Below are 27,573 nucleotides of genomic sequence, written 5' to 3' on the forward strand. Positions count from 1 at the left end.
GTCGTCGGCTCTCGGTATGCGAGGAGTCGCGAAGAGTCGCGAGGAAGAAGTGCCTAACATTATCGCGTACAAGATTGTACACATACGGACCCACGTGCGTGGACGTCTGCACGCGAATTGCATAGTCAAAGCATCAAAGTAATTGAAACTGTGCGTGCAATTACGATCTGTATCCGAAACCGCGAGTACTCGCCGAGACGCGCGCGCTTGCTCGGCAATGCGTTCGAATTTTTCAGACAAGAAAAGACGCCCACGCGAGTATCAGTCTCTATCGCAAAGGCGAAAATATTGGAAAGGTTTGCCCAGACTTGCCCAATCTCTTTGAACGAAAATTCGAGACCGATCTGTTTCAATCTGTTTCGAGAGTGTATTTGCATTCGTGCGCGTGAACCATCGACGTCCTGCCAACTGGTACCAAGAAATTGCGCAAGATCGGAAGCGGTTTCAAGAAGAAGGACGCGTTTGTTTTGCCTGTCCGTTGATCGAGGAGATTGGACAGGCGACCCCGCATGAGCCCATCGCCCGGAAAAACGAAGCGGGTAAGGACGAGAACGCGTCAGGCTAGATCGCGTGTTGAGTAGCGAACATACGCGAGTAATTAATTTATCTCATGTAATAAATTATATCTATTTTGTATTAATTATAAAATCGCTACATTGCTCTTTATGAAATTTTATAAAACATACGTCTAACTCTTTTAATTAAAATCTATTTTTTAATAAATGCAACGAGCTAATAATGTAGATTGATTAACGGGGAATATTTAACAATAATAATATTCATCATTTAATGAAGAATATTTTATAGAATGGGTATTTTATACTTATTCAACAAAAAAAGAATCTGCAAGGATCGTTATTTATATGTACTAATGAACTAAATGTTATATAATTAAAAGCAAAAATTATTCGACATTATCGACTTCGTTTATGTATACATTATTTTTCATTGACTTAAAATGTAATTTGCTTCTTAATTGTCGGATATTGCTTGTCGTTTATCACTATTCAAAGAAAGCAGATTATCATTTTTACTCTTTCCTTCCTTTTTAAAGAATGCCTAAAGCTTTGAACAATTAATTTTCTCAGAAGAAAAGAAAAGAAAAGATGTGAATCAATTTCATGATCACGGGCGCATCGAACGGTCGGTCAAAGTCACGACTAATTGATGATTCATTGAAGATACGCAAATCCTCGATGCTGTCGCAATTCCGCGCCGGGCGGCGCGGCGAGATGCAAACCGTGCCAAGGCGGAGTGTGCGGCGATTTTGCGTAACACACGCGTGTGTGGGCACGTCGCGACGTCACCCTTTAACAATTTTCTCGCATATGGCTTGCAATAACGTGTCGATCGTCCTCGCGGCTTCCAACTGAGTAATTATTTGCCGACGATCACATGATCTGGCGCGAAGTAACGGCGCGACGTTCCCGCGGAACCAACGGAACCGACGCGACGCGTCGCGTACGCTCGAAGAGCGGGACCTCTCTGTCGGCGGGACTTTTTCACGTCGTCGTTGCGTCGTTACATCACGCGTCGGCCCGCTGTTACCAGTTCCGCGCTCTCGGAAACGTCGAAAACGAGTTGCGTGGAGAACGCGCCGCGTACAATCTCTCTGAAAGTCTGAAACGGGTTATCGGGCAGTCGCCTCCGGAATCCTTATCGCCGATCGACGGCACTTGCGCCGTTTCACGACGGTTGTGTTGCGCGATGCCGCGAGGGTTGCAAACTCGAGGGCGACGTTCATTCTGAAGGAATAATTCCTACATACGTTCCTACATACATCTTTTTCAATTCTATCCGTTCTTCTAATCTAGAGGTCTTACGGTATAAAAATTCCGCACAAAAGTCAGCCTCAGAAATCTTACGCGTCTGAGAAAGACTCGCATGAGTCTCGCAAGTCTTCATAAATTTTCTATTCTATTTTACGTTACGGCGAATTACGGTCTTACGGCTTACGAATGACCTAATTATTAGTCATGTAGTGACGAAAATATCATTCGACACAATGGGTACTGTCTGTCGGCGGCGAAACGAACGGCCAACTCATTCACGCGACGCGGCGATCGCACGATTTCTGAAAGCGCGCACAGCTCAGTGCGCGTTCAGCGCACACACCTAAGGTTAAAATTTGCATAATCAGAAAGGGTACATAAAATATACGCGCACGTTGCATTTGCGAGGGGATCGTGACGCGTTACGTTCCATTTAGTTATGCACAGTGCACTTGATCGACGTCGAAGGAGGCGTGTTTGGAATCTATAATTAATAAGCGTGGACGCGCGCGTGCCCAACGTCTACGTATGTACATTTGTGCCGTCGTCGTATAACGGAAAACCTGAAACGGTGAAACTTAAACTTGAAACTTGACACTAATTGTGATTTACGGGGCCTTTCCATTCGAATCGCGACAATGAGAAAAAAAGGTGATGGACAAAAGACAAGGGACAAAACCGAAGGTCGGAATAGTGTCTCGAATTGTCACGTTAATTAAGACTAGTTTATAGACGATTTGTAATTAACATCAGAAACTATGGTATAATTCTATTTATTTATTGTAACAAAGAATAATAGACTTTTATTATAATTTTAATATAATTCTATTATAATTTTAAATATAATACAATATAAAAAATCAAAGAATACATATATATGTATATAAAATATACATAAAATAATAAATAGGCCTTTACCCTGAAATCTGATGCAAATTATAGGATTTATTGTGTTTCTTTCCTCCGTTAAATAACAGCGATAAGAATTATCGCCGTTAAGTTACACAATTTCATTTGTATTTCTTTCAATTTTATTCATGTAATAATACGTATAAGACATTCTATACTAAAAGAATAAAGAAATGGGTAAAAAATTACACTTTTGATATTTAGATGAATCCTTTTACCCAACGTTGTGTTTTCTCTGTGCCTGATTGAAATTTATTAAAAATTAGCATCGCAGACGCTTCCACCGCAAAACACGCAGCGATGCATTATCGGATCTAGTTAAAATTCAGTAGCGTTCGCGTAATCAGCGAGCGATATCAGCGTGGAATAAGCGGATGCAGCGCGATGCCATTTGGATTTTTGGTGACCTGCTTTGAAGTCAACATATCCGTTGATTCATAACATTTCTCGCGTGCGAGAATGACGTTCTGCAAAAAAATATGAATCTTATGCAGCGCCGAGTTCGTCATACTCTTTGTTTTTCCACTCTTATTTTTTTACCTGTTCACGAAATGACGAGGGTTTACGATCGCTCAATCTTCGGACGATTCTCGAGGAAAATTCTGACATCGAAGTGCACAAAGGAGATAATGCAACGGTTGTCGAGATTTCAGACAATCAGACGTGTATACACCGTCTGATACGCCGTGATGAATGGCGATTTACTGCCGAGGCGACAATTTTGATATGTTGAATTTTCGGCATCAAAACTTTCTACGATCTTTATTGCATCATACCGGACGCCGTCGCGACGAGACGGCCACGAGTGAAATATTTGCCGTCTGCGTTCCAGTGGATATTAAAAACACTTGTACCGCGGAGTGTAATTATCGCGAACGAATATAGGGTATAATTATCAGTCGCAATCTCGGAGCAGTGCTCTTCAGATTATCGCTAGCGATATACTTTGCATCTAAATTATATTTAAAAACATACATTTGTAAGCGTAAGAATGCGAATAAAAAAGTTCATTTGATAATCAAGTACTCCTAATTTTATCTTGGTGCTAATTTATTAGCTTATTCATATTGATCAGTCGAATATTTCGAAGAAAAACATCGCGATCAACGTCGGCGCTTGCCCTTTCGGCTGATCTACTAAATCAACTAATCTCGAAGAAACTGGAAAAACTTTATTCCGACATCGCGATCTAGGATAGTCGCTTATCGAAAAAGTAGCCGCGAAGAAGCGTCGGGAAACATTCGCGGGGAAGAGGAGGGACCCGGGAGCGTGCGAAAAGATATCCCACCAATATCTGTGTCGGCGGAACCGACGATGGAGCAGCCTCGATTCCTCCACTTCGAAACGGGCCAATCTCGCATCCCGCCGTTATCGCTGAAACGACCGCGAACTCGCGGGGCACAGTCGGTACAACGTCGCGACGGCCACGGGCCCTCCGTTCGAGTCACATCGCGCGCGGTTCTTTAGTCACTTTAGTGCACGCGGCCTCATGCATATATGCACACGCGCGCGCGTGGCGTGTCTCGCCTTCAGAGTCTCCTTTTCTTCTCGGCAAGTTTGAACTTTTTGACGCACGTCAGTGACAGTGCGACTTCGGAGGGATCAGAGGTAACGTGTCCCGATCTTTAAACCGATCGCGCTTCGCCTCGTCTGATCGAAACATAAAAAAAAAAACAAGCTGATAACGAAAAAGTGCGTTCGAGTGTTTTTGAGAGAAGCGTGGGAAAAGTTAATGGACCACGTGGAACTTGGTCCGCGAGCGGTTCCCGCGCTGATCAGGCCGCGCAAGCGCACGTGGCGAACGCACGCCTTCACAATACTCTCACACGTGGAGAACGCGCGAGTTTCTTTTTCCGCCGGTGAACCTCGATTGCGGAAAATCGACGACGTCCAAGTGCCGTTAATTATGCGACATACTCGTCAATCGCGTCGATAGACGCCAGTGTTTCCGCACGATCATTTAGGACCTTATTGAACGGTAGCGATCGGTCGTCTGTATTGCGTCATCGGAATTAAAATTCGTAATTGGGTCAGTGACGCGAAACACCTAGATGCAAATACCCTATTTGGTATCTATTCCTGCACTTGGGTAACTTTTATGGTGCGAGAGAAAACACGTGGTAATACTGAAAATAGAGCATTTTTTAATATTATCGGCGCCCAGAGCGAGTGGTGGGAAAAGTCAATGTCGTCATCGGAAAGGTCACGCTTTAACACCCGAGATCTTCGGAACTTTTTAAATTTCGTTATCAGTAAAATTAGTCTATTTCAGACCGCTTCCTCCGCACTCCTACGACTATTAGATAAAAGCTTAAGGAATTAAGAATGGATATTTAAAAATTTTAAGTTATTTTGTAGTTACTTGGTTTGACACGTGGTACTTGATACTCATACTAGGCCTTCATGATACAGAGATTTAATTTTTTTTCAAACACTTTTCACTCTTTTCTGTAGGAATTTTTATAGTTCATTTTATTAATCGTTTTTAATTGATCCTAGGATATCTCCTTTAATGAGGAAACAAATAAAGCGGGCAGTGCGTTATATTTTCGTTCGATATGACAAATGACCTGTGAATTTCCGAATATTAAATTGGTAGCGTGTCAAGAGTGGCATTAGATTGTATATCTGATGACAGAGGTTTGTCGATGTAGCTATCAATTAACATATAATATATGTGTGCAACTGTACATTGTGAAAGCGTGATCTGCTCTCTATAGTTATATTTAGAGACGAAGTATTTTTATACCAACGCATGGCGGCTCGCGAGAACCTCGAGAATCCGAGATGCAGAGTTTACATTAGGACAAATATAAATATAATGCAATGAGATAAATTATAAGTCGAAGAAAGTCCACTTCGTTCTTTCTCTCATTTTTGAAAAAAAAAACTCTCTTGCGCGAATAGTCTTTAATACAATTTTCTATAGTATTGTCTTCTGAAATGCGTTATGATTTTCCTCAAAACTATCTGTCACATCCTATTGAATATAGTAATCTTTAAAAACATGATACAAAATTTCACGTACAGAACCATTTTGATTACACGAACAGTTCACGGGTGACCATGAAAAAGTAATGATTTCGAATACGAGTTTTTTTCCACACGACGCAGGTGTCTGAGAAGGTTTCATGAATTTGGTATGCGTCCTCGCGCACAGATGTTTCCTTAATGCTATATAGAGTTTAATCGGAATGTCGAAACGCCAGGTTGCCGCAAAGAAATTAAGATGATTGTAGATATTTTTAATGTAGCGAGGATGTCGTCCGATTTTTTCTCATATTTGGCATTTGGGCGTATAAATTCTTTCTTTCTATTTCTTTCTTTACGTAATCGGGCAGATGCGGATTCTGGTCCGCATCTGCCCGATTACGTAAGAAATTGAAAACTTAAAAATTAATTAAGGAGTTGGAAGTCTTTTGTTTGGTTAATGGTTCTTTCGCGCGCACCTGATAATTCTGTTGCACCAGATGCTATATTATTTTGCACGTACTTAAAGAGAAGACTTAAAACGAAAACAAGTAAAAAGCTAAATTTAGAGACGAATGAAGTTTTCGCAATAAAATATATTTAGCCATAAATATTTTTGTTTTTTGTTGCTGGTATTTAGCATTATTTTCATTTTATATCTTTGTGTTATTTACTAAATAAAATTTAGACATGAAATTTGTGATTAACATAATAAATGCCAAATTACAAAAATAAAATGTAGGATGGCATAACTTCATTTCTGTAGTTTTTATGAAAAACAAGGCAAGCTTAGCTATTTATACATACATATATTTGCATTATAATATTTCAAAATGCACGTATATGTATACATGTATATACAGTTTAGACAGAGTGAGTTTTATTTCGTGTGCCAATTACATCTGCCAATTATCTCAGAAAGTATTGGTTTATTGGAAAAATGTTTCAGATAAATTTGGAGGGTTTAAGGGAGCCCGATAAACGATCTTATTAGTTGAGTCCTACTAAAATAACTGAGATAATTGGCACACTCATCCTGTATATGTATATACATATACATATATGTACATATATGTGTGTAGTAAAATTGTATAAACAATCATTGAATGAACAATTACAGTTACTCTTTTGTCGTAATCGCACGAAAATTTCTCGTTCCTCGATAATAAAAAAATCTCATGTATATAGTATTAAACTTCATTTAATATCGGTATTACTACTGATCTGACGTATCGGTTGCGGCTGAAAGAAATTTTGAAAAAGTTAAAATTATTTACATTGACAAATTATTTGAAAAATCTTTTTAAAACTAAATCTCAAACTTCAAAGCGTTGAAATGCGTAGAACATCCGCGAGTTAAATCGAGAAGCTGCAGCCAAACTGCAGCAATATGACGCATTTATTATTCCACCGCGTCACAATAGCATCGCGGAGTTTACGTCTAATCCGTATACGGACACGTTCGGAAAAATCTTCGATGATTCGTCGTCGCCGGGAAACAAAGAGCAGAAAGGACATTCCGGGAAACAAATACGCGAGACCGAGATGCGGTTTATTGGCCTGTTCGCGACTATTTCTGTAGCACTTTAATCCGGCTTTTTGCGTTATCGCGAGACACGAATATTGCTAGTAGTTAAATGCAGATCAAACATGCAAAATAAGTTCTCGTGAACTCTGGTCTTCAACAACGTGACTCGTCGTCATATTTTTCTCTGTCAATGGTAATAAGATGAAAAATGTACTGTCAAATGAGTTCAGAGTAACAATAATCCTACCCTTTGAGAAAAATAAGAGTGACATTTTGTTTCTTAATTTCGATAATCTTTCACGTTAAAACGCTAAATCGCAAATACCAGATATAACAGCGCGCAGCGTTATCATTGAGATTTTATCATTCCACTTTGCTCTCTTTTATTTTATTACGCTTCGTCGTATCTATCTCTTACGTCTCATTTACGATGCGAGGTGAATCAATGGTATATTTAAAAATTTAAATCAACGACGAATTTGGAATAATGAATTTTTTTTGAAATAATGAATGAATGATGACTGTACGATAAGATATGCTGGCAGGATTTAAAGCGATTTACCGTGAGACAGATAAAAATCGTGGCGCTTCTTTAGTGTTATTAGCCTATCCATTATAGAAAGCGTGACTAAAATCTTTTGCAGACGAATAAAATAATCGATACAATACAACTTTTATGTTTTCACTTTAGTATGAGATTATCATATATTTCCGTAATGCATTCTGATTTCTACGTCGAAATTTTTCTTGTCGTGAGATTTGAAATTCTTTCAAAACGTTAGAAAACATCGCACGATCACTAGGACCGGTATTCATAGTCAGATCTTATATTTAAGATCGTCTTAAGTTTATCTTTAGATGCTGAACGACTCGTTTCATTGGCTACCGGGTATCTAAAGATAAACTTAAGACGATCTTATATACATAAGATCTGATATTCCGGCCTAGATCGTGCCTCTCGTAATATCGAGATATATCGTGGAATTATCGTAGATAACTTACTGACCACCCGCAAAAGAATCTCTCTCGAATGGTGGCGAGACTTTTATAATAATGTTTGCGAAATTCCGGAGAACGGCGATAAGATCGCCGCTCCCGCGATAATTATGTTATTGCAAATACGCAGCGACATCAGCGCCAGTTCGCGTAAATATCAATATTTATCGGCGTGCGAATGAGCGAACGGAAATCGGGTTTTTACGATCTTTGCATATCGTCGCGTTTGCACGCGGAAAAATTGAGGGAGTGAAGGTGTGGAATAACAATGGTGCGGAAAAAGCCAGACCGCGTGGAAGGCAGAAATATGTTCTATCGTCGTAAAGTCGTTTGTTATACCTGGCGGGGACACAACCTACAGCCAGCGCGTGTTTGTGCAATCCATTAAAAACATATTTTATGAGAAACCCCGGACAGGTTAGATGTATCGCGGATCTAGGAAACAATTCACTTCGTTTCTAATTCCCCCGGCACTCAGTCAGCCGTTTAGATGAGAGATCTTATGAAAATCTATATGGTCGTAAAGTAAACTCGCGGCGAACACCTTTTAGATACTAATAATAAAATATTGCTCACAAATGCTTTCTTTGTGGAACGTCACGGCGAAAGAATAACGATTGTTAGCCTTTCTTCCTTAAATCTTTTTAAAATAATTATTGAAATATCTCTGGAGTACCGAGATGCATTTAAAAATAGTCTAATCATCTAATTATCTCTTTCATAAATTTATTTAAGTATTGATTAATTAAAATTTTTATAATTTATATATCTAATAAATCGTATAATTTATATATAATTTATATATCTTTAAAAAATATTTTAGTTTAAAATATTTGAAAGAATTTAAGATAATTGTATGATAAAAATGGAATTAAGATAAATTGGATAATCCTCTTATGATCCATATTGATTTGACGTGTATTTGCAGAGCAAAGTTCTACTACTTATCAGATAAACGAGATATTTTACGAAATATATCTATTTCTCTTAAAGTTTTGTGATAATATCATTAAATAGATAAAAGTAAACAGAAGAAATACTTTGTGCAAAAAATATGTGAGAAGCGTATTGTCTGTAATATAAAACTGTAAAATCCATATTGCGACTGACAATATCGCATTTACACGCTAATTAGGACGCCTCTTGCTAACTTCCGCAGTAATTATTTCAGTTATCGATAAAAATCTTGGCGCTGCACTTCGCATTCGCGATTATATTACAATATATTACTTTGTTCCACTTTTTATAAATCGATTGATCACAATACCGTATTGTCCGTCCGGCGTGAAAAGTGCATGAATTAATGAGACACGTCTCGCGAAGACGGAAGCGTATTGCAAATCCTCTTTATTCTAGGAAGATGCAATAAGTTTCTGTACTTCGTTCTGCACTCAGGCGAGCTTCTTGGTCACCGCAATTATCGCTCTGACTGAATGTTGATCTACTCATTATACCCTCGCGAGTGATAATTCCCTTTGAAGTGGCAGTAATTTATTGCCGATCGATGCGTCGCCGCCGCAATCGCCTCACGTGGCGATCATGACGTCGCGTAATCGCCAAGTTTTATTATCTGTTAAAAAGTAACGGGATATCTGCTCGCTCGACAGTTACCCAGGCATAATTTATCAGCCAGTTAGTAGAATTGCATTGTCCGTTGCGCGCCGATAACGATTTATCTCGGTGTTTAAAGAGTTAATTAGCGGTACTTACAAGAACCACCCTCGTTTCTAGAACAGCGACTATTACGGAGCGATTGTTATGGGGATCCGAGTTCGCGATTACCTCGTTTCATCATTTTCTTTCATCTGTCCTAATTACGCGCTTCTTTGTTACCATTGACGCGTGGATCTTTACGTCAAAGTAGCGTATACAATGATATCTCGCGCGTATATACATGTATGTAAATACGTGACGTACGCTTCGCTTCATCAATGTAAATCTTTGCAGACCGAATTTTGTATCAAGCAAAGCGGAAAAGACGCGGAGTAAATAAAGTGTGCGATAAATAGTCTTCGGCACTATTCGAGCGATGCTAAGTACATCGTGATAGAGAACTCGGTTTATTGTGCAACGCCAATCATCTATTCTATGTAATGTGCAAATAGCATGATAATAATTTATATTCTTATCTACAATTAAAAGTATGTTATGTTACTGACTATATATCTAAAATGGCCAATGAATAAGTCATTATCATATCTGGATTTTGCATCGTTGTATAATAGTTTTATAAATATCGGTCACAATATGTGCTCTCATAATGTCGGTCGAAGCAAGATCCAGAAAATATTTTGTTAAATGCACGGTTAGATTCATGATTAGATACACAGTTTAGTTATTAGTACATCTATTATATGTTCAAGTAAAAAAGTGCAATATACTTATATAAATATAAATAAATAAATAACTAGATATTGTAGATATAATAATAACATGTAACAAAATGTTGAAGACATCAATTAATATAAAATATTGTTTTTTAATTGTAATATTGCAAATTTAAAAGATATCAGAATAATTCTACCAATATTCATAATCCAAAATAATAAAAAAATATTCAGACTAGAAATGAAAATTGGAAGTAATCGGCAAAGAGAAGTGAAATCTTCCAAACCAAGTCCAGAAAACATGACATTGATAAAGCTTTGAGAAAGGCAACGGAAACTGAAATGATTTTTAAGCGTTGGTGATAGATATAATCGAGACAATAAAAAAACGGACTTGATTTCAAATAACAGCTGGTTCGTTCGGCTGTCAGTCGTTAAGAATATTTAGTATATTTATATTTTCATACGAAATATTTTATTAAAGGCCAGAATCGCCGTTGTGACAAGATAGTCGTTCAACGACAGCGAGAAAAAAGTGGAGCGATGTTGCAGTTTCCGCTGCAGAATTTATTTTTTCCTTTCTTGGATCATTGCTCAGCGAGAGGATAAAATGAGCGAAGTCATGCTAAAAATAAACATATCCGTTATCAATTAGGAAAGTTTACACAATTCTGTTTGTACGATAGCTGCTGAAGCTGTGCATAATATAACACATGCAAATGGCATGTGCACGCGTGAAAGATGAGGTTGTAATTTTTAATCGTTGTTGATATTGTATCTGAGAGTCAGACAGCATGATCACATGCACATGTATTGTGAGGCGCCATAAAAAATAAGAAAAAGAAAAAGAAAACGAGAAAGAGAAGAAATTGGCGCAATCAGTCAGGCAATAAAACTGGTATCGACTATGAAAGGCTGCTCCGAATTGGAGAAGTAATAACTTACGAATACGTATGTTGTATCAGGGATAAATATTTTGCTGAGTTTATCTTATCGCCAATTCGTAAGACGTCAGATACAAGATTCACAAGATAGATTCGATACTACAAACGCGTCAAATATTATTACAATTCTAATTTTGCTGTCTCTTTGTCAACATCTATCCGTTCGATCAGTAGGATTTCGACAGTAAGTAGAATTTCAATCTATTCGATCAGCAGAATTTTGACAATAAGTAAAATTTCAATGAGTGATCATTTTAATCCTTTTTTAATCACACAAGGTATCCTAAACTTATCGAGTCACGGTCTGATTACGAATTCTTTGATTAATTTACTATCCATGATCTTCTTAATTAACCTGTCATTAGGTCAATAAAGCAGACGATTCAAATTATATATCTTTCTCGAGAAAAAGTAAATAGATAGTAAAATTTTTAGTAATTTAGGATTAGTTTCGATTTAATGTTAAAGACTGATTCACGATATGATATTAATTAGTCTATTAATCGTATTCTCGATAAAGAAAAATCAATTCCGAATTGATCAAGAACTTCTAAAAGCTAGCTTGTTAGATGTGACATTAAAACGACTGATTGCGATAACGAGACCATCTAATCCTTATAATTGTCTTTTTATCCGTTATTCTTGATAACGTACTATACTACAATGTCAACCGTCATGTATATGGTCGTTATTAATTTTCAGAATTAATAATAACTAATCACACGTGCCACTGATAAAAGATCGATCAGCTCATGTAACGTATTCTCAAGTGGCTTTTATCGTTTAAACGTCTGTCAAGATGTCGTATAATGAAAACGTTATGCCAGCAATTAAATTCGAGTAGGGAGATCAGGGAAGGTGAATCCCGAAAGATCAAGGCCAAGCGAATTAAAGCTACTACGAAAACTCGTCGGCACGTGACCATTAACCGGTTCAACACTGTTGTCTTTTTCGTTGACATTCAATTAACGAGTAAATCGCTTCTTTGCCTCGACGTTTCTACGGTTCGTATATGGACGCGTAAAAAAAAGAAAGAGCTATCGTTGATGATATGCTGATATGAAGAAAGTGGTCGGACTTGCCTTTGATTTTTCTACTATATGCTATTAGATGTTATACAAGATGTTCCAGAGGCAGGGAGATATTTTTTATCTACAATTATAAAATCTTTATTTGCTCTAAATAGATTTTTCTTTAAGATAAATGAACTAAATGCCCTATTTTGTCATAAATTGATAATTTCGACATTAACTTTGAACTGCATTGCTTCCATTTTATGTACTGCGATATTGGAGCATACCATAAAATGGCATGCAATCTGTTCGTGAAATTTGTCTCAATTATGCTTTTTTAAAAGAGATGAACTCAGATTGGACATTAATGCAAATGACTGGAATTATTCAAGTTCTATCGCATTACGATACAGTAGACATACGTCAAGCGTAGACACACGCTTTGAATATTATTCACGCTATTTATGAGCGACATTGTTTCAAACCAGATTAATCTTCGACATTAATTATGGCTCAATGGAATCGTGGTATGTGTGCCATTACAAAATTTTGCAAAAAAGGCGCAAGATTAGTAAGTAACCCTTACGCATTAACAAGGTGAAGAGAAATTTGCAAACATATTTTCTTTCTGCAATCAGCTTATAGTCTTATTATGAATCTCAAGCGATAATGTCGTAACATCACTGGATGATAGATAATAAACATCGGGATTGAAAACATCGCATTGGCAAATCGATATACGATTGCAAGACGTAATGTCTCTATATTTGCAATAGCACTCGAGAAAAACAGTAGTCATCTTTTTCAGCGTATCTTCGAAAATCATTCAGAAATCGGCAAATTTTTCTGTAAATAGCCAGATAGTAAAAGTTTAGGTTTTGCGAGCCAACAGGCGAAATTGACAATATACAGAAAAGAAAAAACAAATTATTAACAAAATTCAAAATGTAATAGTATTACAATTACGCAAATTGTATAAAAATGTGGGCCATAATTTGCTGATCTCTGTTCTAATTGTTAACATTATATCCTCTAAGTTTTCCGAGTTCCATTAATATCTAAATCAAGTGTATCTCTATGTTTATCGTGTCGACGTTGTGTCTGTTCTCGTTGAACAGATTTCACGTGACGTTTTGCACGGGCGTGTTTCAGATATTCGGACGGGACGATGTCGACGACGGTGGGCAAAGTGGAGGAGCAGGTTTCCGACGCGAGTAAACCGCAGCAAAATGGTCACGAGCGCAAAAGCGAGGAGCTGCAGCTCGAGGACGTCAATGACAACAACAACGACGAGGTGATTTTCCGCGATATTTTTTCGCGTGTAGGTGTGTCAAAATGCAGAAGCTGCAAAAACTCGCGCCGTGAGCAATCACTCGCGCGACGGCTGTCGGTCTCGTTTGCGTGATTAGTAAGCTCGTGTTGAGAGCGATGGACGGATCGTGCGCTGTAAAGCTGCAAACGCGATATCGCCTTATTTGCGACACATAATGGACCCGATAGTCGTTGTCTCGTTGTGGGTCATTCAGAGGCGGATACGCGTTCCCGATTGAATTTTTTTTTCTTATCCGCCTGGAAATTAACAGCGCGAACGCGAACGACCATAAAACTCCTCTCGATTTTTATCCCGCGACTGACTGACCACACGTGACGCTTTCTGTGCGAATAAGCTTGGACTTTCGGACAATGAACTTCTCTGGATTACGCGTTTATGTTTGTAATCGTATACAAAAAAAGTGTTTTTGTCATCGACGGAAATGAAGGCCGTCGCGACGATTTCCTGAATTATAAGAAACGCTAGAATGATTTCGCACTTTTCTTTACGTTTCTATATTTTAATCGATCGTTGACGATAGACTGATTATACAAGTTACTTGTGGATATATTTTATAATACGATTGCATACTCTTCACAAATTCTTTTATCTTTTTAAAAACATAAATAAATAAATTAATTTTATACTTGCAAAAATAAATTTGTATCAATTTATAGATCTTATTAAATGAATCGTTGTTTTATATCGAGGCTACCGAAGGCAAATTTGCCGTCCGTGGCAAGTCAACGTTTTAGGCGTACGCAGTTTGACGGCAGATTGATAACTTTTCAAGTTTTGGGTCACGCGAAACAGCCGAAATACTAAAGACCGGGCTCTCGGCTTTCGGAATGGCCTTAACCTCAGGCATCCTGTGAATTTCCAATGAGCGAAAGCAAATCAAATTAATGTTTATAAAATAACAAGAGGACATTTGCGAATTAACCGATTTCGTGCCGTGCTTCTCCAAACCAGGTTCGATGTATATCGTATCGTGTTAGGTATTTTTTCTAAAACTGTTTTCTCACGAGTGAGAATTTTCATCCTAATTATCATCCTAATTATCATCCTTAGAATTTATTAACAGTCAAAGTACCAAGTTTCTAACATGTAGTTTAAACGTACAATTCTGCTGCTTGCGCAAAACAGCCATGTATATTTTCATGCAAATTAAATCTAATATTAATTACGATTAATGCAAAAAGTATAATTATTTCTAAAGTCAATTAACAAGAAACGATTTCGTCCACTTTAAACAAGAAATCATTAACCATGTTATTTTGGAATAATAAGTGAACAATTTATTTTAAAATATTGGCTAATTCTAATTTTTTGTTTGTTTTTCACAAATTGATAAAAGATATTGAAATAGATAGTGTCTCTTTCTTGTTCTTAACTTGTTTTACTCAGAAATAGATAGTGTCTAGAACACAAATCGCATAAGCTAGATATTGTGATTATATAAATCTTATGCATGTACGTCATTGTGTTCAATCGTACATATCTCCAAAAGTTTTTGCTGCATATTATTCAGATTAAGAATGATATAGCAATCGAATTATAATTATTATCTTATCTATAAATTAACCAATTAAAATTATCGGTTATCTTTAAATAATTTTACATTTGCATATTTTTCTTAACTTTAATGTTTTTAGCTTTGTTTTGTTTCTTACTCAAAATCTACGTACATCGTTTGCACAAATTTCCATACTAATTAGAAGTCATAGGTCTCTAATTTCCATTATTGTGTTTGTTGCATAAATCCGGCGTTCGTAGCAAGTTGATTGTGTACTTTTAAGATTTTAGAGAACTAAATAAGTAACTAAGCTGTAGCGAATTTTCATTATAATTATTAAATAATTGCCGCTTTCAATGCTTTTATGTACAGTATTATATATTTTAATCTTCAACTCATTGTTGCATTGTTCACGTTTGCCTTATTTTTATATAAAAATATTATATTGTAATAGAAGTAATTTTAGTTAAAGTTATCTATGTTTCATTAATTTAAAATCTTGCCTTCCCATTAGAATATTTTCTAAAATAAAATATATTTAATTGATATATATATGTATATTAACAAAATAAAAGTCTTTAATTAATGCAGAATTACTCGATCTTAATTGGAAGTTTGTAAAAGTAAAAAGTAAAAAAATCGTATTAATTTACTGTTACGCAAAAACAGTCGTTTCTAATAATTTTACGTAGGTGTATACTCAACTAGTTTATGCAAGATACTCGTTAATTATTGTAAAAGTTTCATTAACATTTGTCAACAGACCATCGAAGTGGAAATGGTCGTACCACCTGACGGAGGATGGGGCTGGGTAATTGTTGCAGCCTCCTTTATGTGCAATTTCTTCGTCGACGGTATTATTTTCAGTTTCGGCGTGTTTCTCAACGATATCGCGGACGCATTCTCTGTATCGAAAGCGAGTGTCGCGTTCGTTAATTCGTTACAGAGCGGATTCTATCTCATGGTTGGTTAGTAATGACACGTATGTAATATTTAATAGCAGATCTATGTATTAACCGCAAAATAATGCCGAATAGTTAATTTAAAAAAGTGCAATGCCGTTTTTATAAGATTCTTTGCAAGATAAAAGTATTTCGTACACTTTGAGAACTTTGAAATAATAGTTTTTTATTTTTATATCTTTTTGAACCTTGAAAAGCTTCTATTAAATTAATTCATATAGAGAAGCAAAGACAATTTTTGAGTTATGCATCCAAATGAGTGACCGTTTTGTAAAAATAAAAATAACTTTTATTTTGTAAGATTAATTATAATATTGATTCAGAAGCGTCAAATGTATTTAAAAAAATTTTATTTAAAAAATCCCTTTCCGTAACGACACGTAAAATTTTAAATGCATTTTTATTCCAGCTGCAATAATTGAGTATCTATCAGATTTGCATAACAATACGTCATATCAACAAGATTGCATTTGATTATAATATTATACTGCATAAAAATTTGTGTAATTAATAAACAAGCAAATTCTGGAATAGTTTATCGTATTTATCAAGAATATAAATGAAATGTGACGTAATACAAAATGTCGTATCGCTCAATCGACGAATTCTTTTATATGTAGATTTTAAAATTGGAATATTTTGCAACCTTTAGAATTTACATTTCTTTGACATATCAAGTCACAATATATATTGACGCAACACGTTTTGTGCAAGACACCGAAAATACGATAACGATGATAGCCATATTTCTGTTGAATATACGCAACTGATAGGTCTGTTTGTACAATACAACGATATAATATGCTCGCATATGGAATCTTTCTGATACATATCGAGTCGATAAAGTTGCACATATATTGTATAATGTACACTTGTGTTCGCACCCGAATTAGCATCGCAATAAATAACCATTTGTATGACCAGTCTCAAGGATCTTCGCGGTACAATTCAGAAAAATAAAAGTATGCAGAAGTATTCCCACTTGATGTTCAATTTATCGTCGAACCGTTTAACAACGTTTTACGGCTTTACGCGTTTAAATTATCACGATCTATATCTACGTCGATGACATGGATAATTAATAGTTACATCTTATAAATGTTAAGCATGTTTAATTATGCAATATTATATTGTATAATTGCATAGTGTTATATAATCGTTCGAAAGTAAGATTTGAAGAGAAATATACGATGGAGTTTCTATGTCACTATGGAAAAATTATATATCGCAAATTTGTCATGTCTATAATCAGTTTTAACGATGTAGACGCATGGCAAAATTGTGGCTAACTATAATACTCATAATGATAAAGAGCGATGTAAAGTTAATGTTGCGGAAACTGTACGTTCCATTTTGAAGAAATTAGAAGTTATTTACACGATAGCTGTTTGCATTTTATACACGAATTCTTTGCTATCATATAATATAAAAATTAACTGATAATTGACTAGTAATCTTATAGAATATATAAAATTTATCGATTAAAATAAAATAGGTATTAATAAAAGCGCCAAATAGAAAAAATTTTAAATATTTCAACATTTTTAATTTATATTTTCCATTTTTAATTTTATGTATTTCTATTATTTACGCGTCCGCGGATTTTTTCATTAATGATCTCGAAATTATATTTTAAATTATATTGTAAAAACGTACTTTTTCTGTAATATATTTATAAATTTGATACACACATTATTTTATATTATGTAGCGTTTTCATGTTAGCAATATTATATTAATAGAATCACTTGTGCAAACATACGAGGTGTATATTGTTCCTTATACAACTTGCTCGCTATTATAATGACGACATTTGTGCTAAGTTGCGTATAGTCGAACAGTCAATATACATAGCAATTAATATACTCAAGGGTAAAGGAAAGAAAAAGAAATGATTAGAATTGTATCGATAATCAGCGTGTAAGAATGATTCGCACGTTCCCATTCAACCGGATATTTGAAAATCAAGTCCGCAATCGTCGGTAAAGCGACGACAAATTAAATTATCGCTTTTCTCAGGTCCCTTCGTATCCGCCCTCGCCAATCGATATGGCTTTAGACTAGTGGCGATATTAGGAAGCGTGATAAGCTGCGCCGCCTTCGTCCTCGCGTACTTCAGCACTTCTATCGAATTTCTTTACTTTTCTTATGGTGTCATCGGTAAGTTCTTTTCCTTTATGTCTCGGATATTTCTCATTGCCAAAGTAGTTGGCGTTTCCATCGAGAGTTTTCTTTGTCAAATTCTCTTACATGTACTCGATATTGTATTTTATTCAATCCTGCAGGAAATCGAGGATTTAAATTGCTTTATTATCGATATTTAATCGATATCGACTTGGAAATATCATTATTCAAATTTCAATACTTTTCATATTTCTTTTATAATTCATATTTCAATACTTTTAAGAAATAATAGCAAAAAGAATAAAATTAAATAAATTTTAAAATAATTAATTTAAAAATTAATCGTAATAAAGGAATGTATTGTAAAGTAAAATATTTAAGATTTCCTGATAAAGGTTGATTCAGATGTTTATAAGCAAATAAGTATTAAATTTATAATTTGTATAGATTTTTTTGAATAAGACTTCTTAAAAAATTCAGGTGGTATCGGAGCAGGTCTAATATACGTGCCGGCCGTGATAACTACCGGTTTTTATTTCGAAAAATGGCGAGCCTTAGCTACAGGTATCGCAGTATGCGGCTCCGGTATCGGTGCATTTTTGCTTGCACCGCTTTCGAATATACTCGTGAAAACTTTCGGCTGGAGAGGAGCCTTGCTGTGTCAAGCAGGTGAGAATATTCTTAAATAAATTATATATTTTAAAACGGACCTTTTTAAATATCAATTGGAAAGATTAGTAAAAATATTATTTTAAACGATATTTAATTTTTATTATTATTACAAGTATTATTATAAGAATAAGTAATGGGCATTATGTTAATTGAGATAAAAAATCTAAAATTATCGACATTATATGAATTGCAATAATCACGATTCTGTGATTTTAATTAAAATTTTAATTAATATATGTATTTCTATAAAGAATATGCCTTCGCCTTTAAATAAATATTATGATATTGTAAATTATTATCTCATTTATAGATGATTTAGTTTTCTCCCGCAGAAAAATCGAATACATAATATAATAAATAGGTATAGATCCATTGAGAGCCGTCTATTGTGAAAATAAAAACGCGCTATCATCTACATTACGTAAATGACTTGATAAAGAACGTTGTTTCTTTCTATACTTTTTCTTAATTAAACTTTCAATTAAATTTGCTAACTCTGATCTTATCAATGTTTTCTCATCAATGAAAAATGGCAATAGCGCGCGACTGCCTTTTTCTACTTAATATCATGAACATCATGGTACGTCACGTACATTTGGTTAAGTAACGAAGATTTGCATGAATAACATAAGACGGTGCTTACTTCAAGATAAAAGTCGGTCGCGAGATAAGTTAGTCTGTTAGTCTACCGTTTGATCGAATAGTTAGTTATGAGACCACATAAAACTCTTATTACTTCCGCATGATTTTACGTCTCGACTCATAAACTGTGACGTTTGTATGTAATCAACTGTCAAATATATTTATGTTAAAGCGTTCAGAAATCCACGTAATGTGTGAAAGTGATATATATACCAAATGAAAACCAATATATTCATAATAGTAATCTGTTTCGCATATTATGGCGTCTAAATAAATATATATTACTGGCGTCTAAATAAATATATATTACTGAATAGAAATTTATATATCTAATAGATTAATATTACATATGTAAATGTATAAATTTATATATAGATTTATATTTACTATATATATAAATCTATATCTATAAAGGAAAATGTCCTGACTGACTGACTGACTGACTGACTGACTGACTGACTGACTCATCAACGCCCAGGCCAAACCCCTGAACTTAGAGACTTGAAATTTGGAGGGTGTATTCCTCTCATGACGTAAGCATCCACTAAGAAAGGATTTTTAGAAATTCCACCCCTAAGGGGGTGAAAAGGGGTAAAATGTGTTTTTTTCACGATTGTTCTGACTGACTGACTGACTCATCAACGCCCAGCCCAAACCCCTGAACCGAATTTTTACCAAAAGTATATGAAATAGGAGTAGAATTTTCCGGGGAGTGCCACTATGTGTATAGTTTTTTGTTACCGATTTTCTGGAAACCGATTTTTTAAATTTGTCCTATTTTTCGAAAAATAATTGATCAAATCTCAACAAATTATAGATCAAATCTCAACAAATTATAGATCAAACAGGGGTAGAATTTTCCGAGGAGTACTATGAAGTGTATAATTTTTTGTTACCGATTTTTTGGAAGCCGGTATCGAAATTTTTTCAAATAATTTTTACCAAAAGTATATGAAATAGGGGTAGAATTTTCCGGGGAGTGCCACTATGTGTATAGTTTTTTGTTACCGATTTTCTGGAAACCGGTTTTTCTAATTTTTCTAATTTTTCGGGAAATAATTCACCGAATTTCAAAGAATTGTAGATCAAACAGGGGTAGAATTTTCCGGGAAGTGTTATGAAGTGTATAATTTTTCGTTACCGATCTTTTGGAAGCCGGTATCGAAATTTTTTCAATCTTTCGGGAATTAATTGACCGAATCTGAAAGAATTGTATATAAATTAGGGGTAGAATTTTACGGCGAGCGCCATAATGTGTACAGTTTTTGTTACCGATCTTTTTGGAAACCGGTTTTTTTAATTCTTTCAATTTTTCGGGAAATAATTGATTAAATGTCAAAGAATTATACATGAAGTAGGGGTAGAATTTCCCGGGGAGTGCTATAAAGTGTACTATTTTTTATTACCGATCTTTTTAAAAACCGGTTCTGAATGACCGAATCTCAAAGAATTGTACATAAAGTAGGGGTTGAATTTCCTGGGGAGTGTTATCAAGTATATAATTTTTTGTTATCGATCTTTTTGGAAAGCGGTATCAGAAGTTTGACGAATTTTCGGGAAATAATTAATCAAATTTTAAAGAATTGTATTTAGAGAGAGAGAGAGAGAGAGAGAGAGAGAGAGAGAGAGAGAGAGAGAGAGAGAGAGAGAGAGAGACTATTTGCGTGTCTGATTACATATGTCCTCCGGGGCGAAGCCCGGGTAACCAGCTAGTTATATATAAATTTAAACATTGAAAAAAATTCGAGATTTGTAATACATTTTATACATCATAAATTTATATACATATATGGATATTAATGCTCATTAATAAAATAAATTTGGATAATAGTAATCAACGATTTGACGTCTGATTAACAGAAGAAACGACTTATGCGATTTTCAGGCATGATATTACATTGTGCCATATTTGGCGCGATGTTCCGTCCTTTGAAACCAACGAGGATTAAGGTAAAGAACACCCCGGAAAACGCTGCGCTCGAGGTGAAAACCACGTTAATGGCAAAAGGTGTGTCAACGACCTCGTTGCATTGTGTGCAGCCGAATAGAAGCGGTTTCTTCGGCACGAATAACAATACGGAATACCCGACGGCGGCGGAACTCCTCGGCAGCAACCCTAACATAGTAAAGTAATGAACATTCAATGAACAGGGGGGGGGGATTCTATTTGCACTGATATTTGATAACCGTTTCTTTTAACGCGTTAATTTTCTCAACGGAATGTCTTGATTTCTCTGTTCAGCGCATCCAAGTCCCTGCATTCATTACACAAGGTGCATATGGAGACTGAGCCCTTGGAGAGAAAAGCGAGCACTTTGGAGAAACGATTATCCGCACCGATATATCCCGCCGATGACCCCGATTTGGATGATATGATTAACGAAGAGAAGATCGCCGAGGAAAACAATCTGCTCAGCGGCGATTTGGAGCGGTTAAATGGAAAAGTACCGACGGTAAGATCGACATACTCATGAAGAACATATTTTATAATTAGAAAAATGGAAAATTAGAATAAACAGATCGGCCGTGAGCTGAGATGATCATCGAATTTTGCGCTAAAATTTTAGAAGAAACTTTAAGAGAAAAAAAAGACAAAAATATTAAGGTTTCTTAATAGACATATTTCTTAAAGTGACAAAATGTGATAGAAATTATATCAAGTAGAGTATTTATCGTAATCCGTTTAAAACATATACAATTGATTGATTTTCATTAAATATAAAGTAGAGAGTTATCTGTCACGATGCAACTTTATAATCGATCGGTCGACTGCGGTAAGAAAATTGCAAAAATAATATTAAATAATTATGTCAAACTTGATCGATGATTGAAACTCTTGTTAGTTCAAATTCTCGCAAGATTTGTTTGTCTCTCTTGTAATTTTTTTTGTAGTTTTCAAAGTAAAATATATCTAGACTATATAGGTGTAGAAGAAAAATACATGTTCACTTTTGCCAAGAAATGAAAATTTAGTATTTCCGAAGCTACGAGTGCCAATTCTATGACCTGGAAAATCCTATATACACATCTCTATACTTGCGAATCAGTTATTTTTGTAAATATCTCTGTTTTAGAATCTGCGAAAGAAAGTCTAATATATACGTGATATTAAGTGTAAAAAACAATAAAAAATATGTTATTCTGGAATTACTTTGGAGATACAAAAATTCTACTTTCTATTTTAGATCCGTCGACATACGATTAGTGGCAGGCGTCTCCGAGCGGATTCGGAATGCAGCCAAAAGTCTCTTCGAACAGGCAAACGTAATTCGAAAGATCCGCAGAGGCCGTTCTACAGAGACGACATCTTTTACGGCGGCTCTTTGAACAGACTTCCTCATTATAGGTCTCAGGTAAGTTCCATCGCGAATGTATTTCCGGAATGTATTTTTAATTTTTCCCATTACATGTATATAATGTTGGAGTACATAAAAAGAATTCTAATAATTCTTGTGCAAAGAATATAAGATCAGAGCGATTTTAATGGTTGGTCAATATTCCGCTTTTTTCTAATTCTACTTCTACACAATTAAATTGTCGTCACTGAATTTCTAATCGTATAAAGAAATCGTTTTACTTAAGATATTAAAAACCTTGCAATTTTACAGCAATCGTCAGTCGGTTATCACATGTCAGTGACACGATTGCCAACGGCAAAGGATGTGGCAGAGGAAGAAAGCGGAAGTTTCTACCTGTGTCCGGAAAGCGTGCGACGAATTTTGACTACAATGCTCGATTTGAGCCTTCTGAAAAGTCCGTCCTTTTTAATATTAGCGATTTCTGGTGCGCTCACTATGATGGGCTTTTATACGCCCTTCTTGTATGTAGCAGGTATAGTAAACAATCAATATTTATTCCTTTGCAATTTTTCTTGTCATATTTGAAAAATAAGCGACTTTTCAAGAGAATTTTTTAGAGATAATACATATTGCTCATAACATTTTTCCGATAATATAACAATTATGAAAGAAAAATTCAAATAATAATGAATTAAATATGAATTTAAAATTCATTTAAAAAACAGTAAATAATATATTAAATGCCAGTTTAGTAAAAGTAAAAGATTTTTTAAAGATATTATTAATACTATTTATTTACTACTATTTATTTATTTGCTATAGATTTCTAATAAAAATAAAAATCCTATATATACATATCTTATTTATAATTTATCTCTATTGTATTCTCGTAATACACATTTTTATGTATTATTTCTTTGGCTTTAAAAAATAAATCATTTTGCCTATTTTCTTTACAGATCGAGCAATAAAAGCTAACATTGACGCTTCTTCGGCAATGTTCCTCGTTTCGGTGATCGGCATCGGCAACACTATTGGTCGTATTGTTTGCGGCTTAGCAAGCAGTTTGCCCGGAGTAAACGCTCTGGTCGTGAACAATATATTTATCAGCGTCGGTGGTTTAGTAACTATATTCTCCGGCCTTTCTTTAACCGAGGGATATCAATTCTTTTATGCAGCTAGCTTTGGCCTTAGTATATGTAAGCAGAATACTGACTTCTTAAATTCTTTTATGAATTCTTTTATGAAGGACAAAAGACTAAGATATTACTATAAGATACATCTTATATGTAAAAATCTTATAGATGTGTCTTACCATCTTGTCCTTACACAATATCTCGGTTTGATATTTATAAGCTAGCTAGTTTCAATTATATTTATTTATATTTATCTGTGAAATATATCAGACATTCTTTCGTAGCCGTCTTCGCTTCCCTCAGATCGATTCTCGTTGTGGATCTGTTGGGCTTAGAGAAACTAACAAACGCTTTTGGGCTGCTTCTTCTATTTCAAGGTGTGGCGGCGACTGTGGGCGCGCCTCTTGCAGGTAATTAGAATGATATCGATCATCGGAATATAAGACGTCGCAATAAACTTGATAGGAACGCTGATTTGCGATTTGCTTTTAAAGCAAGCGCCTTTGGTTCTAGAAAACGGCATAAATTCTTAGAATTATTCGATAGAATTATTCATTATTATACGTAGATCCTATAAATCTTTACTTATGATAACGATTTAAATCAGAGAAGTTGGACGTCGGTTCACTGAATAATATTTATACGTGCAAATAGGTGCGTTCATGGATGCGACTGGGAGCTACGACGCTTCGTTCTACCTATCCGGCAGCTTGATGCTTATGTCGGCTGTGATCTGTTATCCGCTAAAGAGAATCAACATGTGGGAGAGGCGCGAGAAGAAACCGACTGCGACAGAACCTTCCGCGTCCTGATTGAAGATACAAAACTGTGCCTCATTCTTCATACTCCACGTGCGTGCGCTCATTCACGCTTATACATATTGTGTCGTACATATTAATGTACAACTAATAATTTATAGTGCTATAGCCTAATAATTTATACTGAGCGCTCGAACCAAGAATATAATTATATCGTAAGCCTTCACGCCATAAACGACAAATGATCGATCTCATGTGTGTGATCGGCAGAACGATCGGTCGCGTTCGCTCGCGCTCAAGAATGGCTTTAAAAATAAAATCCGATCATGCGCTTTAAAAAATATTATCATTATACATATAGAAGGTGTGTAACGCGAGAGGAAAATGCTTTTTGTATACTTGTGATCTGCTTGTCAAAGGTTTGATTGTTTTCTTTGACAGGATATTTATTCCACGCAATGACTTTACATTTTTATTCGTAATCTATCGCCTCGTGACAATAAATTCGTAAGTAAATTTTGCATTCCGTTGAATTCCAATTTTTTGATATTACGTAAACTTTTTCGTCTAATAGAAGTTTAAAGAAATACAGTAGATGGATTTTAGATAATTCTATAAACTTTTTTTTTTAAACAAAGATGATTTATCTGACTGCTTCTATTTAATTAATAAATATTTTATTCATTGAATGGAATTTAACAATATATAAGATGGGACCGGATTGTAAATATATGTGATAGAAAATTATTTCGTGAAATAGAGTATCCAGAATTAATTGCTTTATTCATGTCTTTGGTTAACATTAGTATAGATGAAAGACAAAAGACACTAACAGACGAAAGGTTATTTATATCTTGTATTTGGAAAAACTTTATAATAACATTTTTATTTAAATAATAAAATAGAGAATTTCAAAAGTTTCATTACGCGAAAGTTAAAGTTAAATCGAAAGTTTCAATTTAAAATGTTTGCTAAATCTGTTTTAAACACCGATCGTGGACGACGACATAAAATTACTAAATTGCGACGTCGCAAATATTTGTTAATAATAAAAATAATAGCCAATATTATTTACACACGATAATAAAAACATCTATTCTTACTTGTAATTTTACTTGTAAGTTATAAATTTGCATTAATTACGATTTTATGTAAAAAACCGATTGCATCAAATATGTATAAATATAGGTATATGAATATTTACCGATGCGTACTTTTTAAGATATAATGACATGTCTCCTTATCTATGTTCCTAGGCTATCTAGCCTGGGAATATGAATAAGGTGTCTGGTTACGTCTCCAGACTTTTAATGGCTCGGGTACCTCGAGAAGGCCAACTCCCGTACTCACCAATGAGCCCCTGAGGAAGAAGTTGAATGAGAAAAAAGTACTATTTTACTATTTTACTATTTAAATATATATATTTTTGTAATAATAACAGTAAAAAGATAACGGCAAATAATTATAAATTATTATAAGACGATGAATATTTAATGGTTATCGAGTAAATGATTATTAATTCATCATTAGGAACTATTGTGGTGTTGACGATTTGCTGACTAATTTTAAACAGAGCATTTTTAAACGCGAGATGCGAATAGCGAAAGATCGTTGTCCCGATCAAACATTCTTTTGACAACGAAAGAGTCGCAAGGTAAATACGGTCGTGTAAATTGATTGAATTCGTTACGAACCAATTGTGATCGTTTCATATTTTATAATAGCAGTTTTCTTGTGGGAGAAACCGTTAAAAATAATGTTGATATTTTAATTTAGAATAATATTGATATTTTAATTAGAATAATGTTGCATATTGTATTTCACGTTGTTATATGATGTTATATAATATTATGTATTATATTATAAAACTGAACTGCCACATGTGCATCACGTAGCTTAGACTTTTATAAGATTTTAAAATAAAGCATTTGTGTTTCATTCACCACTGTATATTTCATGAGTAAGAGTTAAGCATGTATAAGAACAGAGCATGTATATTGCATTGTGTTACGATATGCGTTATGTCTGCGTGTATCGAAAGATATTTTGTATGCAAAAGCGTATACGTATAATCTAACGAAACACGCATCTCTTTTGACATAATCTTGTTAATTTATAAGGTCATTCCACACCTGGTTGTAAAAGTGACTAATGTAAGTCTTCCGCTGTGATATTTGCAATTAATCGAGAATTATTTTCGCAAAGCTTATTAATAACTTATTTTGCGATAGTAAACTTTCAACCTTTCTTTATCTACACTTTTCTTCAAACAAGTCATTATTTAAAAATGCCTGGTTTTTATCAGATAGATATATTTATAAAAATTTTTTATGCTTTTAAATATGCTTTTTAAAATTATGTAATGCGAGATTATAAAGCATTTAGTCAGTTTTAAAACTAGCTTCCAATCAGGCGAAGTTGCTAATGACGTTTTATCCATTTAGGTTTAAGAAAATTGCTCAAAAGTAAAGTCCGTTCCTTAGTGTTCCTAGTTATTAATATATGTACTATATACACACGCTATACAACATACTATAAATATTACATAGTAATTCCGTAAAATCATACGCCCAGATTATCATTATACATATAAGAATAAATTGTGCAAGACAATTTGATTGATGCTGAGGAAACGATTCCGTTGGCAGAGATATGTACAATAAATATATAGATTAAAGTACGTTAAAAGAAATA

General features: G+C 34.8%; 2 protein-coding genes across 8 annotated transcripts in view; one reads left to right on the top strand and one right to left on the bottom strand.

Moving 5' to 3' along the window:
- LOC112456291 (delta(14)-sterol reductase) overlaps positions 1–27,573 on the bottom strand; it is a 68,990-nt gene that overhangs the window by 35,540 nt on the left and 5,877 nt on the right. The window lies entirely within an intron of this gene.
- On the top strand, positions 1–27,573 carry LOC112456290 (monocarboxylate transporter 12). 7 transcript variants are annotated; one of them, XM_025018736.1, is made up of 12 exons: positions 1–539; positions 13,612–13,753; positions 16,051–16,255; positions 18,268–18,408; positions 18,853–19,041; positions 21,572–21,815; positions 21,929–22,139; positions 22,872–23,039; positions 23,295–23,517; positions 23,945–24,184; positions 24,406–24,531; positions 24,776–24,933. In XM_025018736.1, exons 2-12 carry the CDS (start codon positions 13,628–13,630, stop codon positions 24,931–24,933), a joined length of 2,031 nt encoding a protein of 676 aa, XP_024874504.1. In that variant the 5' UTR covers positions 1–539; positions 13,612–13,627. The 7 variants fall into 7 exon arrangements, with proteins under 7 accessions (XP_024874504.1, XP_024874506.1, XP_024874510.1 ...); XM_025018738.1 differs by lacking the exon at positions 1–539 and adding an exon at positions 4,093–4,289 and having other exon boundaries at positions 24,776–27,573; XM_025018742.1 differs by lacking the exon at positions 1–539 and adding an exon at positions 10,176–10,265.

The sequence above is a fragment of the Temnothorax curvispinosus genome, unplaced genomic scaffold (assembly GCF_003070985.1).
Source record: "Temnothorax curvispinosus isolate PA1 unplaced genomic scaffold, ASM307098v1 QBEX01006738.1, whole genome shotgun sequence".
Lineage (NCBI taxonomy): Eukaryota > Metazoa > Arthropoda > Insecta > Hymenoptera > Formicidae > Temnothorax > Temnothorax curvispinosus.

Bases quoted from the DNA above. Each gene is read 5' to 3' on its own strand.
- LOC112456290 (XM_025018736.1), top strand. From the start codon at position 13,628: ATGTCGACGACGGTGGGCAAAGTGGAGGAGCAGGTTTCCGACGCGAGT. The intron at 21,816-21,928 runs GTAATGAACATT...TTCTCTGTTCAG, and splicing joins AGCAACCCTAACATAGTAAA to CGCATCCAAGTCCCTGCATT. The intron at 23,040-23,294 runs GTAAGTTCCATC...GCAATTTTACAG, and splicing joins TTCCTCATTATAGGTCTCAG to CAATCGTCAGTCGGTTATCA.